Genomic DNA, 18,701 nt, shown 5'->3' with positions numbered 1-18,701 from the left:
TTAGCCTTTCGAGGATATCAGCAGGATCAAGCGACTTGTAGTCAGCACGTTCTTGTATCATCAGTCCCAGAGTATCAAATGAGGAATCAAGCGATCTCAGCAGTTTCTTCACAACTTCATGATCAGTGATGTCAGTGGCACCGAGGGCTTGAAGCTCATTTGAGATGTCAGTGAGGCGATCAAAGGTTTGTTGGACATTCTCATTGTCGAGTCTTTTGAAGCGGTTGAAGAGATTCCGAAGAACATCGACTCGAGAGTCACGCTGAGTTGAAACTCCTTCATTTACTTTGGACAGCCTATCCCAAATAAGCTTAGCAGTTTCCAAAGCACTCACTCTTCCATACTGTCCTTTGCTCAGATGGCCACATATGATATTCTTCGCTTGAGAATCGAGTTGTTTGAATCTCTTCACATCGGTAGCGTTCAGTGAGGAAGTGACAGTGGGGATACCATTTTCCACAACATACTAGAGATCGTTATCAATTGCCTCAAGATGCATTCGCATCTTGTTCTTCCAGTAGGGGTAGTCCGTTCCATCAAAGGTAGGACACCCAGCCGAGACCTTGATCATACCTGCGGTCGACATAACTAAAACTCCAGGCGGTTAAACCAAAATCACACAGAACAAGGGAGTACCTTGCTCTGATACCAATTGAAAGTGCGTTATATCGACTAGAGGGGGGTGAATAGGCGATTTTTATGAATTCTTCACTGAGGAATTTGCTGGTGAGGAAATTCCTTAGCAAAGAACTACTTGCAGCGGAATGTGTACTCAGAAGTAAACATAACAGGATACAAACATAGTCATCATGATGAAATGAAGACTAGCACAGAGTACAGAAAGCGTAAACACAGGATAACAAGATGAAGAAAAACAGACTGAAGAAATTGAACTGAGGAATTTGTGAAAGTCTTCAGTCAAAGTCTTCAAGCACAGATATGAACAACATACAACACAGTAATGAGGAAATGAAAGAGTTGAGGAAATAGAACCAGTTAGTTGGTGAAGACAATGATTTGGTAAACCAGTTCCAACTGCTGTCTCAGTTGTACGTCTGGTTGGAGCGGCTGAGTATTTAAACTCGAGGACACGCAGTCCCGGACACCCAGTAGGACACCCAGTCCTCACCGTATTCTCCTTGAACTAAGACCACGCAGGCCTCGTCCAATCACTCGTGGTAAGTCTTCAGGTGACTTCCAAACCTTCACAGACTTGGTCACTCGGCGATCCACAATTCCTCTTGGATGCTCTAGACCTTGACGCCTAACCGTCTGGAAGAAGCACAGTCTTCAAAGGTAACAAGCGTCGGATCCACGCAGGATCAATTTCTTCGGTGATGCTCAATCACTTTGGGTTTGTGGGGGTTTGGTTTTGGGATTTTCCTCACTCGATGATTTTCGCTCAAAGTCCTCGGAGGATGGGTTGCTCTCAAATGACAAGTGTCAAGTTCTCTCGGAGCAGCCAACCAACTAGTGGTTGTAGGGGGCAGCTATTTATAGCCTAGGGAGCATCCCGACATGATAAGACATAAATGCCCTTCAATGATATGACCGTTAGGTGGATAAGATATTTTGGACAGCCGGTGCACAGCACAGCAACGGTCGGAAATTTGACTCTCAAATTCTTCAGGGCTATCATGTTCCTCACTGTGTAGGCAATTCGCACTGGCGAATTCCTAACTCCTCAGTCAAAGCAAAGTCCTCAGTGACCAGAAGAACTGCGTCTCTGTCACTGAAGAAATTGACTGAACTGTATGAGATTTCCAATGGCTTCACTCGAAGGGATTGGTAGGTGTAGATTTTGAGTTGAGCATCACATGGAAATTTTTCCTTAGTATTTCCTCGACCCCCTTTAACAGTACGGTGTTTCCTATGACTCAAGAAAGAGAAAACGAAACTTCGAAAACAAAAGTCTTCACGCTCCATATTCCTCGAATGAATACCAAGTCTTCAAGGTCACACCAATTTCTTCACTTTCAAAGTCTTCAGAAAGTCTTCAGAATATCAAAGTCTTCAGTCGAAGAACTTCATTTTTAGGGGTCGACTTTCTCTGTAAATATCAAACTCCTCATAGACTTATAGACCTGTGTACACTCACAAACGCATCAGTTACTTAACCTATAAGTCTTCAATACACCAAAATCACTAAGGGGCACTAGATGCACTTACAACTGACAGTAACTAGCTTCTGCATGACATCAAAAACAAAAGATTGTAGGGAGAAAGAAATAGAGGGAGAGCATTCACCAGGATAGGGAAGCACTTGTTGCTTGGGCGAAGAGATGTGGTAGGCGCAAAGACAGCTGAGATCAAGTACATGAGCAGCTTCATCTTAAATACCTCACCATGGGTTGTGATGCCCTCCAGCGAAGTTGCCAGCACAGTCGTATTAGGCATGGATGCCATTACAGGAAACAAATGGGCAAACAAAACTTCCTCAATCTTATTATTCACCTCATATGGGACTTTGATTTCTCCACGAGGCACACCCAAAGTGCAGAACACAGATTCCTCATCCAAAGGCAGTCTTCCACGTCCCGGAATCACGAATTCCCTAGACGCAGGCTCATATATCTCACCGAGCCAGTCGCATACAGGGTTTACTAGGTTCGTGCATCGAACATCCATCAGAGCCTGCATCCCCATCTCACCGACAGCTCCCTTCTGCTCATCAGTAAATCCCTCGGTTAATATAGTCAGGCGTTCGTTTCTTCTTCTACATAACACAAAAAGGATCATTTGTTGCCATGTTCAATGTAGTAAAATTTAGTTCTAACGGAATAATAAAAACTCAGTATCAAACTAAAACATAGGGGAGAGAGTGACCTCATCACCATCTTTTGTACGACCGGTCGCATGATTCCGTGGCGGTAACTCCATGAAGTTGTCATCATCATCATCATGATGGTCACCGCGAGCCATTGTGCTACGGTAAGAACAAAAACACGTTAGTGCAAAACGAAAACAGAGCCGACAGATGCGGAAAGAGATGCACGAAGTAACGATTCACTGGATATCATCGATAACAAAAATGAAAACTGCCATGTTTACCACGAAGTTTTAGCATGTGGAAGGAGGTAATTGCCATGGGCTGAACATGCACAAATAGGCAAAAAAAAACATTAGAAAAACAAGTGCAAACATGACAACTGGATATGTATGTGCTTCTTAAGAAAGCAGTTGGCATGTAGCAGAATCAAGTCGCCATGTTGGCACTAAACAATGTGGCAACTGAGGAAGTACCGTGGAATACCCAGCTACTATTGTCCATCATGTAATGTGGCAACTAACACATTGGCATAATTAAAGTCCAGGTCACATCTACTAGGTTCAAGTTGCCATGTTAACAAACAAAAGATGTGGCAACTAAGGCAGTTCAAATAGAACAGACAACTGCCAGTCTACAACGTATAATGTGGCAACTCACACCTTGGCCTTGTAAAAGAATGAGTTTCCATGTAATGCAATCAAATATGTTGTGCTATCACAAAGCAGCATGGCAACGGAGTGAGTACATGGTACAGACAAACTGCCATTACTCTATATATGACATGGCAACTGTCATAGTTTATTCACAAAAATTAGTTGTCACTTGGAAGGATAGTTGTAGGTAAACAAATGCAATGAAATTGCCGTGACTCCCGTTATCCCACACTTAAATATGCATCTACCTAGATATAGGTATCATACACAACTATCACTCCCTGAGTTGGATCTCATAAAACTGACATTATCCTACATATGACATGGCAACTGACATAGTTGATTCACAAAATTAGTTGCCATCAATGAGGATAGTTGTGGATAAAAACAAGTGTGTTGAAATTGCCATGACTCCCATTATCCTACACATTGAAACGCACCTAACTAGATCTAGGGTTCATACACAACTATCATACCCTCAATTCAACAACAACATCGCCCTAAAATAGTGATGACCATAGCCTTCGAGACAAATCAGAACTAACAATTAGAAATCGCTCACATAGGGAAATGCGGGCATCTGATCCCTCGTACATACATAGGTGGTTGCCGACCGGGCGAGCCTCGCCGGCTTGACTACCACCATGGCGGCGACGGAACTGCGCAATGCCACCCTAAATGGCACACACGCGACTCCCCCGCCGACGGGGACACCGGACCACCGTGAATCCGCTTGAATCTCGAGATGGCTCGAGAGGAATGTGACCAGGGAGGAAGGGGGACAGATTGCGTAGGGAGAAATGTGACCAGCTTCGATAGCCTTACCTTCTCACTGCGGCTGCTCCGACGACGACGCTCTGGTCCGGTGAACACCAGCAACGGCCGCGAATGTCGTCGACTCTTCCGTCGTCGCCGCCTCCTCCTCTGGTCTTCTCCTCCAATCGAATGGAACTGTTGTGGATGGTGGATTGGGGAGTAATGAAACCGCAGCACCGTTGAGGTGGGAGAATGGTGAGTCGTGGGAGACGCAAAGAGAAGTCGTGTGCGGCGTGCGGGCGCGACGGCAGTTCCACCGCATGCCCCGACTCGCAACCGGTGTCGTATGAGGGAGAAACGGCGTGCGGGCGAACTAACAACACACCACACACCGGCCTTGTCCTACATGGCACACAAAATCTGCCTTTGCGTGTCAAGATTCGTGTAAAATTGAATCGACAGCGGTCCAGGCGTGTAGGCGAGTTGGAGTAGTGCCACACGTATGGGCGTTAGTGTTTCCGTATATTTTAGAGAAACGACCGAATCAAAGGGGACTCAAAATCATATTCTCATCGTGTTTAGGTCTACGATAGAGTGGGCGGTTTTATCTCTTTTTTTCCGGAAACAACAAAGAAATACAGGCCCCCGTCCCCAAATGTCCATGGAAAAAAAAAACATGTGAAGCGGCCATCAAACATCCCTGCTTGGAAACGCCACTGACGGCGCTGAACCCGTGCGTGAGATTTGGTGCTTTTACTTTTCTCATTTATCCTTTTGCCAACGATGAGGCCGGTCATAATAGAAGTAGTAGGTAGTATCACACGTGCTAATTAGGCATTTTGGCTAAGATGACATGCAATTAAATGAGAAAAGAGAAGGTTGAGTATATAATACCATATCATATTAAATGATGTATTAGTGTAATACTGCCTTCCTTCTTAAATATAAGTATTTTTTAGAAATTCCAACAAGTGAATGTATACTCTAAAATATGTCTTTTTTTTGCGGGGATACTCTAAAATATGTCTACATACATTCTTATGTTGTAATCCATTTGAAATGTCTAAAGAGACTTATATTTAAAAATGAAGACAGTATGTGTTATGCATGACAATAAATAAGGTCAATATGAGTATCATACACTTGACCAGCCTAATGCTTCCTTTCATAAAAAAACAAAACCAAGATAAAGTCCTTCAAGTGAGGCGTCGATTCGATTTATATAACAAGATCAACACGTGATAGGGAGCTAGCTCTCTCAACTCGGTCGTCCCAACCAAACTTGTTTACATCACCTACTACAAGAGAAATTATAATGGTGATCATACATAGTTAAGAACAATTGTGCCGGAGCTGAACCAACATACTACAACCAGGCGAGAGGTGGACATCACTTGGCTTCTCCTATCGAATCACACACATATTTTAACTACTGTACTACACTACTCCTGCCCTTGTGTTCAAAAAAAAAAAAACTACTCCTGCCCTCTGCCCCTGCCCCTGCTACAGCCGCAGGCCTTTGTAGACTGGCAACTGACATTGCATGCAGCATGGAGGACAGCGGACTCGTCCAACTGTCTTTTGGGTTCAGCGGTCAAGGCATGTCTGGTTGCTACATCTTCTTTTCTGGTGGCAACTTGCCAAAGACTTGAGTTGTGACCACTGTTGCTCTAGCGGTCTAGCCTCTACGCATCGTGTATGTTATCTATTCAAACACGGTAATGAATATCAAACGTAATTTTTGTTTTTTGACACATTCAGGTACTCCTTCCGTTTCATATTAGTCGTCGCTCAAACGGATGTATATAGCACTGAAATATGTCTAGATACATCTGTTTCAGCGACAATCAATATGGAACGGAAGGAGTATAAGCGTATGGCGACCATGTTCAACACTTGGATTGCTTCAAGTGACGCGTTGTCGTCACAGCCTATACACATGATCAGCCAATCACAATGCCACATCTTGTTGCGCATTCCACCTTCTTCATGTATCCAGTATATTGTCAAGATATATACATTTTCCTTCACATCATGCTGAGGTGGTTTCTTCGAGATCGATCGTGACCTCATTATTGGACTAGTTACGTCACGGGCTTTGACAATACCGATATTCACAATTAGGTACGGTGCTTTGGCTCTCGGGAGTAATTTGCTCTTGTATAAATAATAAATTAAAAAACTCTGTTTTTCTAGATGTTCATGTTAGCGTCTGAAGTGTGTTTGAGAATTTTCAGATGAAATAGAATAGCAATGTAATGTTTTGTCCATTAAGAAAATGCCAAATATCAATGTTCAACCTTTTTTTTCTTCGCACATGTTGAAATGTTTATGTTTCCTCCCTAAAAGTTTACTAATGAAATTTAATATGTAAATGTCTAAAAGTTTTTGCATTTTCCCCACATTAAAAAAACGTTTTTGGCGCTCGGGAGCAAATGCTCCCTAGAGCCAAACTGATTTTTCGTATCCTGAGTGCATAATTTTGGAGTTGGGGGTACAACTACCCTTGGCAAAATATGACCACCTATAAGTCCACGGACATGATTCAATCACCCCTCATTTGTCTGCCATTGAAACCACTCTTCATTTTCAAACCCTCATTTTCACATTACTCCATGCAATGTCCATTATATCTAGGTAATCATAATACATGAAGCAAACTACACAAATCCCACTCAGCGTCAGAGATATCAATGATCCCATTACCCGAGCCACCAGCCTCGTGCTCATTGGTGGCGGGGCTATGCTCCGAGGCCTCCTCCTCCTCATCGTCCTCATCCGTGAAGAGAAGCTCCCGCTCCATGTCGGCAAGGTGGATAACGCGACAGTTCTCTACCACCTTCTGTTCGGACTGGATCGAGTCCAGATTGTCGGCTATGAGTTTGCAATCGGTGACGAGCGCCGCGTAGGAGGCATTGCCCGCTTGCTCGACCTCCTCACCGCACCTCCGCCCATAATCATCGGGCTCAACCTCCATGGCCGCCTCCTCGTCCTTCGGCACCTCGACCTCTCACTGTGCACGTGCCTCGTCCTTCTCTGCACGCTGAGCAGCGCGGTTTTGCCTTCGTCGTGTGGTGTGCCTCCGCGGCACGACGTTCCCGGCCCTAGGATGTTAGCATATTGTAGTGGGTTATCTTCTCTTGAACCAAGTCAGAGCAAAAAGGGGAAAGAGATGGGGGATCCGGTGGCAGCACAGACGTGAGGAAAAGAAAGAAAATGTGAGCGACTAGGGTTTGCCCCCAGTTTGGTTAAATAGTCGGGTTCTTGGCTCATCAGATGGCGCGCCAGAGTGGCACCATGAATGCGATCACCAAACCAGTGACCTTCCTGGCGGATTGAATGTTTTTCATGCGGGTCTCGCCCGTCGGTCCGAAGTGGTGACGCATCCGACAAATCCCCCTATCCGCCCTACATATGGGTTGGGTATAAAGGGTGACGCACATCCCGAACATATATGAGCTTGGTTTGCGGGTCTTGGTAGGGCTGAAAAAAACATAAATGAATATTTAAGGGTGCGTTTGGTTGCAAAGGTGGGCATGGATGGGTTGGGATCGTCCAAAAAATATACGTGTTTGGTTATAAATCACTTAATGGTTCGAGTCACAAAAAAAAGAATATGCCTAGGAGATGCTAAACCGTTTCACAACCAAATTGATCGAATCAAATGACCATCCTTTGCATGCATGACCATGTAAGCATGACTGATGATCCCATCCTAAATAATTAGCCCATCTCTTATATTGAGCCAAACACATGATTGGACGGGCTGAACCGGAATCTTGGGCAGGAGATGCGGAACAGTTGCAACTGTTGTTTTCCGATAATCCACGATTGAATACAGGGTGTTCACCGGTTACTCAGTCAACAGAAGCTGACCCCCGTGTCCCACTTGACAGTGTCCTTCTCGTGCTCGCCAGCTGTGGAAAATATCGCCATAGGTCAACAGAGGCCGTACGACCCAGGCGTGGACCTGGTGTTGGTGCACCGCGGAGTCACGCGCCGCCCCCGTGCTCTCCTCGGGGCCGGTCCATGCGCCGTGCCGCTGCCTCCGGACTTGTCGCGTCTTCAAAAAGGAAAACTCAACCCCCCACTACTGGCACGGAGGGCGGGCGCGAGGCTTGCAGTGCAAGAAGGGAAGGCGCCGCCGCCGCCACCGTCTCTCTCGAGGAGGAGGAGGGGGAGACCTCACCGCCGCCTCCGGCATGCAGGGCGTCGAGCAGGAGGACGCGCCGCGGCGGCGGCGGCCGCCGGTCGCCACGGAGGCTCTCCGCGACAGGATCGTCGAGAAGGTCAAGGAAAACCGCGTCACCCTGATCGTGGGGGACACCGGATGCGGTAACAATCGAGTCGCTTTTCCTTCGACATACGTTCCTTCCTGCCTCGATCGCTCGCATTTGGGTGATTCGATTTTTTTGGTGGCATTTGGGGTTTGGAGGGAGGTTTATCCTTTTTTTTAAACCGAAAACCAAGGTTTTTTGGCCTGGATTTCCGCAAATTCCCTTGTTTGCTTCCTGCCGCTCTGTTTGTTCATCTGCTTTTTTCGGCCTTTTTTTTGCATCTACTGTTTATTGGGGTTTTGGTCTATCGTGGGTGGCGGCATTGGGGGTTTGTTGGAGCAGGGGTTTCTGCCAGATTGGGAACTGCGTGTTTCAACTTTGATTGGGTGGCGGCATTGGGGATCTCGGCCTTGTTTTCTCCTTTTTAGAGCTTTTGGAGGGTTCAAGTTTTTGAGAAAGGGCAAGAGATGGACGATGGAGGAAGGGGTTTTGGGAGAGTGGTGGTTCTTGAATTTTTCTTCTGACGCGAGTGTGGATCTACTCTACTTTCTAATAATCAATCTTCTGGAATTGGGATTTTACTAAAAAAAAAGGTTCACAATTTAGATCTGTTATTTATCGCTACCTTTTCGGAGACTCTTCTTTTCCGAAGTTTCCTTGCATTTTTATGTAACAGCTTTTGTTTGGTTTTAGGCTTTTCTGAATGCATGCTTAGAATGGAGGAATGATGTAGAACAACTAGGGTTCACCCGACGTTTGTAATTTCAATGTTAAAATCATACTCCATTAACTTGCTCTAGGATGTTACTATCGATGTTACATATAGTATCCTGCTCTAGGATGTAAACTTTGTGTTCAGTCACCCTAATGGATTTAACCCATTAACTTGCTGCAGGGAAGAGCTCTATGGTTCCCCAGTTCCTCCTAGACGGAAATTTGGAACCAATTATGTGCACACAGCCTAGGAGGTTTGCTGTAGTAGCTATTGCTCAAATGGTGGCTGAATCCCGCAACTGTCAGGTTGGAGAAGAGGTTGGATATCATATTGGCCACTCCAATGTGTCAAATCTCAATTCGAAAAGGTAATTCCTCACTGAATTTGTGATCCGATGGCACCTTATCCCCGATATTAGGCGGATGAATGAATCGTTATTCATTTTCTTCTTCATTCTGCATTCTCCATGGGTATTATTGTGCAGGATATATGCAGTATATGCTGCCACTTTGACTGTATTTTCAGTACTTGCCTCCTTAACTCCAAATTTCCAGTATATATAACATTACATTTTATTTCAAGTATCTTACCCACCTGAAGCTCATGATTTCTCACCAGTTCGTTGATTTTGTGATATATCATTGTGCCGTAGTATCAATTAACTAAAACTTGTCTAATGTGTGAATCAGGTCAAAAATTGTTTTCAAAACAGCTGGTGTTGTACTGGAGCAAATGCGTGATAAGGGCCTCGCTGCATTGAAATATAAGGTTATTATTCTTGATGAAATACACGAAAGGTCCGTCGAATCTGATCTTGTACTTGCTTGTGTGAAGCAGTTCATGATGAAAAAAAATGACTTAAGGTAAGAACTCTGATAACATGCATTGGCACATTTCATTTCTGCCCACCTTACAAAATTATCTTACTTATTGCTAAGATATGTCATGTCACTCTTGACATAGGTTGGTTTTAATGTCTGCTACCGCTGATATCACAAGATACAAGGAATACTTTAGAGATCTTGGAAGGGGTGAAAGGGTTGAAGTGATTGCCATTCCAAGCAGTCCTCGAACGCGCATTTTCCAGAGAGAAGTCCTATACCTTGAGCAGGTACATGTTGTAGCTGACTTCAGCATTTAACTGGGCTGTCAATGTTTGGTTTACTATTATACCATGGAACGTCGATATTAGTTTACCTAAATTTCTTCTTGAAATTGCATGATGTACCTTCTAGTATCTACAGTGCCTTGTTACTGAAGATGCTGCAGTTTGTTTCCTATATGCTCTTGTCTCATATATTTGTGTACTCCCTCTGTTCCTAAATATAAGACCTTTTAGAGATTCCACTATAGACTAACATACGGAGCATAGTGGAATCTCTAAAATGTCTTATATTTAGGAACGGAGGGAGTACATTGGATTTTACAGAAGTATTATTTCACGAATGTAGCACTGCATCATTCTCATTAATAGAATATGGGTTCAATCCTTACACCCCCCCTCCCCTCCATTGAAGACCCCCTGTCTGACATGCAGGCCACCTTGTGTCTGACTTGTTAATCTAGGCCCTAGTGGCTTAAGGGTTTGATCTTTTTATAAGGGCATAAGAGCTTTCACCTCGAAATTGTCACCTTCCATTGTCTAGTTTGTGATTTGCCTTATTTGATACAGTCAGTACTTTACATGGATCTCTTCTAGTCTGTACTTTACTGTTGTCACCTGATGCAATGGAATGCTGCTCAGATTGCTGATATTCTCAAGATGAATTCTGAATCACTCTCAACAAAGTATTGCTCTGGAGAGGATGCTGACGCTGATGCTGGTCTAAACTCTGATGTGTATCAACTTATCCACGAGTTACTGTTGCACATACACCGAAGTGATCCAGACCTTGAAAATAGTATTTTGGTTTTCCTTCCTACATACTATGCATTGGAGCAGCAGTGGATCCGTCTGTCGTCTGTTAGGTCGGTTTTCAAGGTGCACATTCTTCATCGTAGCATTGACACTGATGAAGCACTTCAAACTATGAAGGTTTCAAAGTCTTGCCGAAAGGTATGCGTCGTTTTATTGCAATTAACTTGGTTCTGTTAAACATTTTTTTACCTGTTAAGATGATCTCTTAAGTTATGTGGTGCCAGTAGTGGGACATGGTGACAAAATTGAAATATTATGCAGATGGTGTACTTGTGGAGTTGTTTCCTATATATGTCACTATCATTATTTGCTTATTCTTAATTTTATTCATCTCGTCACGTGATGACTCTGATTGGCTGTGTCAGTTCACAGTATATGTAGCCCACCAAAGTGCCCCCTCCTCTCCATTGCCAGAAAAAGTTCTGTGTTTCCTACATCTGGAAACAAATGAATTCAATTTATTTTTCTTTCCACCAGTCCCCTTGTACATTTTAGCGATCCTTAGCCCCGGGGGGGCGCTGTCGGCTTCCCTCTCCTGCTAGTGCTAACCTACAAGGTGTCCCTAGTAACCACAAATGTGTGTAGGTCAAACTTAGCATGGATGTATGCATGCTTACATGATTGAAACAATTTCATCTTGTCAACTGATTTCTCTGAGTCGTTTGTACTTCACATGCAGGTTATACTGGCAACAAACATTGCCGAATCATCTGTCACTATTCCTGGAGTGGCTTATGTTATTGATTCCTGTAGATCATTGCAAGTCTATTGGGATCCAATCAGGAAAACAGACTCAGCTGGGCTTGTATGGGCTTCCAAGTCTCAGGTTATCTAAAAAATATACTGATGTTATCCATTTTAAAACTTAACTTTAACCCTGACGCTTACAACTATTTAAACCTTTTCTAGGCTGAGCAGCGGAAAGGCAGGACAGGACGTACCTGTGATGGTCAAATTTATCGCCTGGTAACTGGACCATTTTACAACAGTTTAGATGATCATGAACATCCTGCCATTTTAAGGTTATCGTTAAGAGAGCAAGTGCTCATGGTTTGCTGTGCAGAGTCAAGAGCTATGAATGATCCTAATGGTATTTGTTTTACTGAAATTCAGCTAATTTTAGTTGATGTTTCTTTTCACATGACCAGTTTCTGTTATATAAATATTTATATATTTGGTTGTCCACATATTAGTCACTGCACCATCTGTCTCTTAAGTGTCTAATTTTGTTACACTTTGCACAGCCTTTCATAGAAGTTTGACCATTTAATTCCATAACAGTATGCTGTCAAGTTATAGAAAATCACCAAATGCCTCTTATGTGTATTAGCAATCCGAGGTATAAAGAAAACAAACCTTATCTGGGTATATGTGGTGTGTGTGGGTTGGGGTTATATACTGCATTTCTTGTTATTTGATTTAGATTAAGCATTAAGGTAATATTCTCACTAACAGTTCATTTTTGCCAGTCGTGCTGCAAAAAGTTCTCGACCCTCCAAATTTGGATGTTATTCAAGATGCACTAGACTCACTTGTTCAAATTCATGCATTGGTTAAGCCAACTTCTCCTAGAGGGCGTTACGAGCCCACCTTTTATGGCTGTTTGCTCAATAGCTTGCCATTATCGTTTGATGCTTCTGTTCTTGCCCTGAAATTTGCGGAGATTGGCTTTCTCCATGAAGGAATTCTAATAGGCATTATGTTGGACATCCAACCACTCCCTATCCTGCAACCTTTTGGCTATCAAGCATTGGTATGTTTTAGTTGCCTCTCGAAAAATGCTTAGATCCCTGTGCTGTATTTATTTATATATGTATCCAACTGCCTGTTTTCCAGTGTAAGATGTTTAGAGACAATTACTTTGACGAGGATAGCAACCTGAAAATTGGCAAGAAGGAAGCTACATTAATTGGAAACCTTTGTGCATTCCAATTTTGGCAGCGAATGTTTAAGGTACGCCTTAACTTTTTCTAATAATCACTGTGAATATTTTCAGGACCTGTTGCATCTGATAGTTGGTTATTAGTAGTAACTTTCAAAACCCACATTATGGTAAACGTTTACTATTTTGTTTTGAGGATTGTACAATTTTCTTGCCCATGAACTCAAACTCTTGCATAGCTTGCTTCTCCACTTAATGAAAAGATGTGCAAATGCTGTTTGCACATTCTTAAAAAAGAAGTACTCCCTCCGTCCCAAAATAAGTGACTCAACTTTATACTAACTTTGTAGTACAAAGTTGAATTACTTATTTTGGACGGAGGGTGTAGCATTTACTAATGCATTGTTCATTTTCTCTTTCTAAGATTCCATCAACAGCGACAGAGTTTACTCATCATTGTCCATCTTGGCCTTCGTGAGAATGATTTTTGATGGATCAAAATGCACTCATCATTGTCTTCTGTTTGAAACATTAGTTACTTTATCGCTACATTTTCATATGTTTCAGGACAAGTATCGTCAAGAGTATCTGAAAATGGTGGCTGACACCCAAGAGCCAACAGCATATCATGCTTTTATCTCTAAACAGGAAGAAGTGTGGTGTGCATTTCATAACCTCTTGCCAGCAGCACTTAACAACATCTCTGAAATTTGTAAGTCCTTCCAACTTGTGATAAAAAAATGATGAAATGAATGTTGTGATCGGAGTTACTCTCACCGAATGCATATTTTGATCGCACATTGTTCATGTTTGTAGTGTGCCTTGGGCACATTTTTCACACTTATTATGTACCATTATACATGAGATGTTTGGATAAAACTAGTGGTTGGGGCCCGCCATTGCGGGCCGCTTGAGAGAAAGCTATGCGCACCTCACCATCATGTCAAAAAATTTAAAAAATTCTAAAAAACTTTCTCACCGTGACCAACCAGCATGCGCCACATGGCGTAGCTGGTTGGCCACCATTCTAGCGCCTCTTAATGGGTTTAATTCCTATTCTATTCTTGTTCATGAATCTAATTGATAGATCAGATATTGTTTTTCACAATATCGATCCATTCATTATCACGGGGATGGAAAAGTCATCTTGTTGAATTTACAGAAGTCAAACTTTAATTTCATCGCGATTACATCCTGATAAAATAAAACGAATAATTCAATTATGGAAGCAGCTAATACTATTGCATTTATTGTTACTGCACTATTCACTGTAGTTTGATGGCACATTATTCATGTTTGTAGTGTGCCCTGAGTACATTTTTCACACTTATTATGTACCATTACGATGTTGTGCTCATCTAGGAGTTACTCTCACTGTATACATATTTTGATCTCACATTGTTCATGTTTGTAGTGTGTTTGTGTGCCTCGGGTACATTTTTCACATTTATTATGTATACCATTATATGAGATGTTTGGATAAAATTCCCATTCTATTCTTGTTGATGAATCGAATTGATAGATCAGGATCCTATTCAGTATCACCGGAATGGAAAAGTCATCTTGTTGAATTTACAGAAGTCAAAATTTTATATCATCGCAATTATATTCTGATAAAATAAAATGAATATTCGATTATGGAAGCCAATACTATTGCATTTATTGCTACGACACTATTTACTGTAGCTTATACCGCTTTATTACTTTGAATACATGTAAAGATTGTCAGCCAAATGATGAATTTGAATCAAACCTGAATTATTACTTCTTTTAAGTCATTGAAGAAATGGAATGCGTATTTAAGTAAAATAGTAATAGAAATGGTAGCCTAGTGGGTTATTCAGAAGTTCCTTTGGAAAAGAAAACTGTGTGAAGAACTTATGCTAAAATTGTGTACTGCAAATACTTTCCAATAAATAATGTATGCAATAATGATTTTGGTTAACTCTTTCTTTTCAACAGACGATGATGTTATGTGCACACTGCACCGTTTTAGGCCTAGTTTTCTTGTGGAAATCGATCCTCCGAAGTACCTTCAGCCTTCTGAATTCCACCATGTTTGTCTTCACCACAAAGTACTAGAGCCAGAGGATATGAATTCACTCTCGCTGGAATCTGAGAGTTCCCACTTAGGTTCACAGAGGAAGTGTGCTGCGACCCCTTATGTTTCTGCAACTGATTTTGGGGTCACTCTCACTGTTGTCGTACTGAAGGCTCTTATTAAGGAGGTGCGGTGTAACTTCATGCTTCGTCAAAATTTCCTTATACAATAGATAAATTAGTATAAATATACATTCACTATGTTGCAAACATAATGATTCTTGGTTGGCTTCCAGATGAAGACACAACTTGCAGAGGACAAGGTAGTTTCTTGTAGGGAACGAGTTAGTGGTTATGCTCAACAAACCGTTGAGAGTGAGATGTGTGTGTTCTTTGTACGTGGATCCTGTACTCGAGGCAACACATGCCCCTTTTCTCATTCCGCTCGTGCCCCCAAACCAGTATGCAAGTTCTTCCTTACATTACAGGTACCATATTTGCAGCAGTTTGTTTTTCTCATTTTCTTTTGGTCATGTCACTTGCGTTCCAGCTTATAATTCGCATGGTTATGTTATTAGTATTGCAGTATGCGTGTTGTGTGTGTGTGTGTGTGTGTGTGTGTGTTTCTAGCTAATCTAATGTTTTGACATACTATTACTGTATGAAGTAATTCAAGGCAACTCGTTGGTGAGACTATGAACAAAATAGTGTTGATTTAACCGGTCAAATGAGTTTTTTAGAACACAGTAAATGCCAGTTTGATAGTATGCCAGCTTGAAGCTCGTTAAAAAATTATTTATTGAGCTGCCTGTGTTTATTGAACTGCACACGTGTATCTTGAAAAATTATTTATTGAGCTGCCTGAGTTTAATGTTTTGACATACTATTATTTATTGAGCTGTAATCTTTTTATCTGATGTGCTGTTCCTTATGTTCAGGGTTGTAGAAATGGTAGCTCTTGTTCATTTTCACATGATTGTGGCTCCTCGAACTCGAAAACTTCATCTATTACATCTGGAATATGCTCTCAAGAAGACATACCTACGGCAGTATGCTGTGCGAAGTTGCTGCCTGCAGGTGGAGATGGGCATGTTCTTATCATGAATGACAAAAATCTGCAGTTCTCCTATAAAATCTGCCACTATTATGACCCCACTAAGATAGTTACATGTACACCTGGTCTGCATTCAATGGAGTCTGATTCAGTGACAAACGGCATCATGATACTCCAGAATGTGGCTGATCCTTGTCGTCTGATTCTTGGTGGTGAACGTAAACTACCAGTTGCTTGGGCAAAGTTAGAGCGGGTTTTCTGGTTTGCTGATTTTGATTCTGATGAATCAATGAATGAGAGAGTTCTCCTGCAGAAATTCTTTGAGCATATTGCCATCAAGACCTTGTCAGAGACATTGCCTAATTTGCAGGTTGTCTTGATCATGAATAACACAAAATTTGTTCACTTGCAGGTATGGCATTCCTTAAAAGCAAAATATACAGCTAAAAACTAGTTGCGTTGTGCCCTGACTAATGATAGATATGTTCTTATTTGCTTGTACCTTTTGCCTGAATAACTTAATCCAGGTTATCTGAGAATGACCTTTGCTGCCATTTTTACAGGCTGAAAGATTGGCGAGGGAATGCTTCTATTTTCTGCGTGAATCATTTATGTTCGATGAAGGGACTCTGGGATGGTTTTCAGACGCCCCAAGTTATCCCAATGGGATGCAAGTATCTGCACCAGTCGCTTACATTTTCAACATGCATCCTCCTGCTGGCATTCAGTTTGGCGACTATCAAACAGAGCTGCGCAAAGCCTTACGCAGAGCCTAGTTAGGCCGCTAGGTTTCTCAGATGTGAATAGCTAGGTCGAATCATTATGCGTGCTGTAATATTTTGGTAAGGTCAGATAAGACTACGAGTGCCATCTCAAGTGAACCCACGCTCGCTAGGAATTCTTATTGGTGGGGACGGAGTAGGCCCTGCTACAGTGACTACTGTTGGTTTCAGCTAACTGCTTTAACTTTATTTCGTTAGGTTGAGAACTGAAGCGTATCTTTTTTGGGGTGTTAAACATTAATATCTTGAGAAGGTCAGATGTTGGTTTGGAATTGTTTTCTGCATTATGAAATTTGAAGTAATCTACTACTACGTTGCATGGTGAGAAAAGATTCCCCTCATACTCATGTAGAAAGTTTGCACTGTGTGGAAAGGGTTTTAGACAAAAACTATAGGTGCTGAAATACACATCTGCTCAGCTATGGGATTACCTTGCGTCCGAAGTTGACACCTCATTGTGCTAACTTTGCAAGTATCAGCACAACGTTCCATTACACTTTTAGAGCAACTCCTATTCCCAATTACCTTTGCCTTTTCACCAGCCCTGGCCGGTCAGTCAGATTGGACCCAGTGACACGGGTTTGTGCAGTCCTGACACACCGCCACTGTCTTGCACAATGTTGAATGATACAATTGTTAAAACAAGCCATTGTGATCTTGATCTCCTGAAGCAGGGCAAAATATGTTGATCCGTCTGGGCTGACAGCCTGAGCGAGAAGATGAGCATCCGTTTTTATGATCAGGTTCACGATTCCCAGGTTCATGCAAGATAAATTGTACGTATTCAGCACCGAATGGATTGTGATCACATCTCCTCTATGGCTGCTGATTTAGGACACTCCAGCCACCATGATTATATCATCCCCTATAAACCCATCAAAACATTAGCTTTGACTCGGTCATCGTCGGCCCTTCTCCATGAACAGAGGTGAAAGTGAAATTATGAATACATCGAGGAACACTCACGCAAAGCCGCTAGCCAACTGTTTATGCTTCCGAATCCGCCTAAAAGATTATAAGCGACCGAATATCGGAAAACGCTATATGAATATCAAAATTCAAAAAAATAAAAAATAAAAAAGAATCTGGAATCTTGGGATATCAAACCTGGGTGCCCAATCTACTCCTATATGAAGTTCCGTGAAAAAATACAAAGAAATGTATCCGTGATAAAGAAAATACAGTCCGACCTACGATCCATCTAAACAATTTTTTTGTTGTGTACATAGGAATTTTTTATCCCTTTTTATTAAGAGTACAATGAATGCCATTTTTTCGCAGAACTTCGCATGGGAGTAGATTGGGCACCCAGGTTTGATATCCCCAAACCCTAGGTTTTTTTAAAAAATCCCAGCATTTTCTTAATTTGATGTTCATATATGAGGGTGGAGCACCCAGGAGCTAAAAGTCCACGTCCACCGAATATCCACTACATGAGGATGTGTTTGGCACGAAAATGGCCTACGATTGAACAGTTATTGTGCGTCCTTCAAGACCCCAGAGTCTCCGTTTCGAAAAAAAGAAAGATCCCAGAGTCTTAAGGCATGTTTACCGACTCTTGAAGCAACTCTAGCAGACCCCACAAAAAGCCTCGACCCGCAAAATAACCGCCAAAATGCGGGTCGGCGCGGAAAATCCCGACCGAATAGACCCCGCAAACGCAGCCGGCCCGTAATTTTTTTTAGGGACGCGGCAAAATCTCGGCCCCAACCTGCGAATAAGCGGGTTTCCGCCTCGCCCCTACGGTGCCCCGTATCGCAGTGAAGCGATTGGCGGGAGGGACATTTCAGCCCGCGCCCTTACCCCACCTCCTTCTGCCGCCGCCCGCCATTGGTTGCGCCCATCCACCGCCGG

At 42.5% G+C, this 18,701-nt stretch overlaps 1 protein-coding gene across 1 annotated transcript; it reads left to right on the top strand.

Moving 5' to 3' along the window:
* Positions 1 to 8,240: 8,240 nt before the first annotated feature.
* On the top strand, positions 8,241 to 17,119 carry LOC123069568 (zinc finger CCCH domain-containing protein 4). The gene is made up of 14 exons (XM_044492452.1): positions 8,241 to 8,514; positions 9,352 to 9,538; positions 9,861 to 10,034; positions 10,135 to 10,282; positions 10,916 to 11,227; positions 11,769 to 11,915; positions 11,999 to 12,179; positions 12,559 to 12,842; positions 12,926 to 13,042; positions 13,539 to 13,683; positions 14,934 to 15,199; positions 15,308 to 15,499; positions 15,950 to 16,477; positions 16,629 to 17,119. Exons 1-14 carry the CDS (start codon positions 8,382 to 8,384, stop codon positions 16,839 to 16,841), a joined length of 3,027 nt encoding a protein of 1,008 aa, XP_044348387.1. The 5' UTR covers positions 8,241 to 8,381; the 3' UTR covers positions 16,842 to 17,119.
* The last annotated feature ends 1,582 nt before the right edge of the window (positions 17,120 to 18,701 follow it).

This window comes from Triticum aestivum, chromosome 3B (genome assembly GCF_018294505.1).
Source record: "Triticum aestivum cultivar Chinese Spring chromosome 3B, IWGSC CS RefSeq v2.1, whole genome shotgun sequence".
NCBI classification, from domain to species: domain Eukaryota; kingdom Viridiplantae; phylum Streptophyta; class Magnoliopsida; order Poales; family Poaceae; genus Triticum; species Triticum aestivum.
Note: the sequence above shows the minus strand (reverse complement) of the source record. Positions and strands in the feature narration are given on the sequence as shown.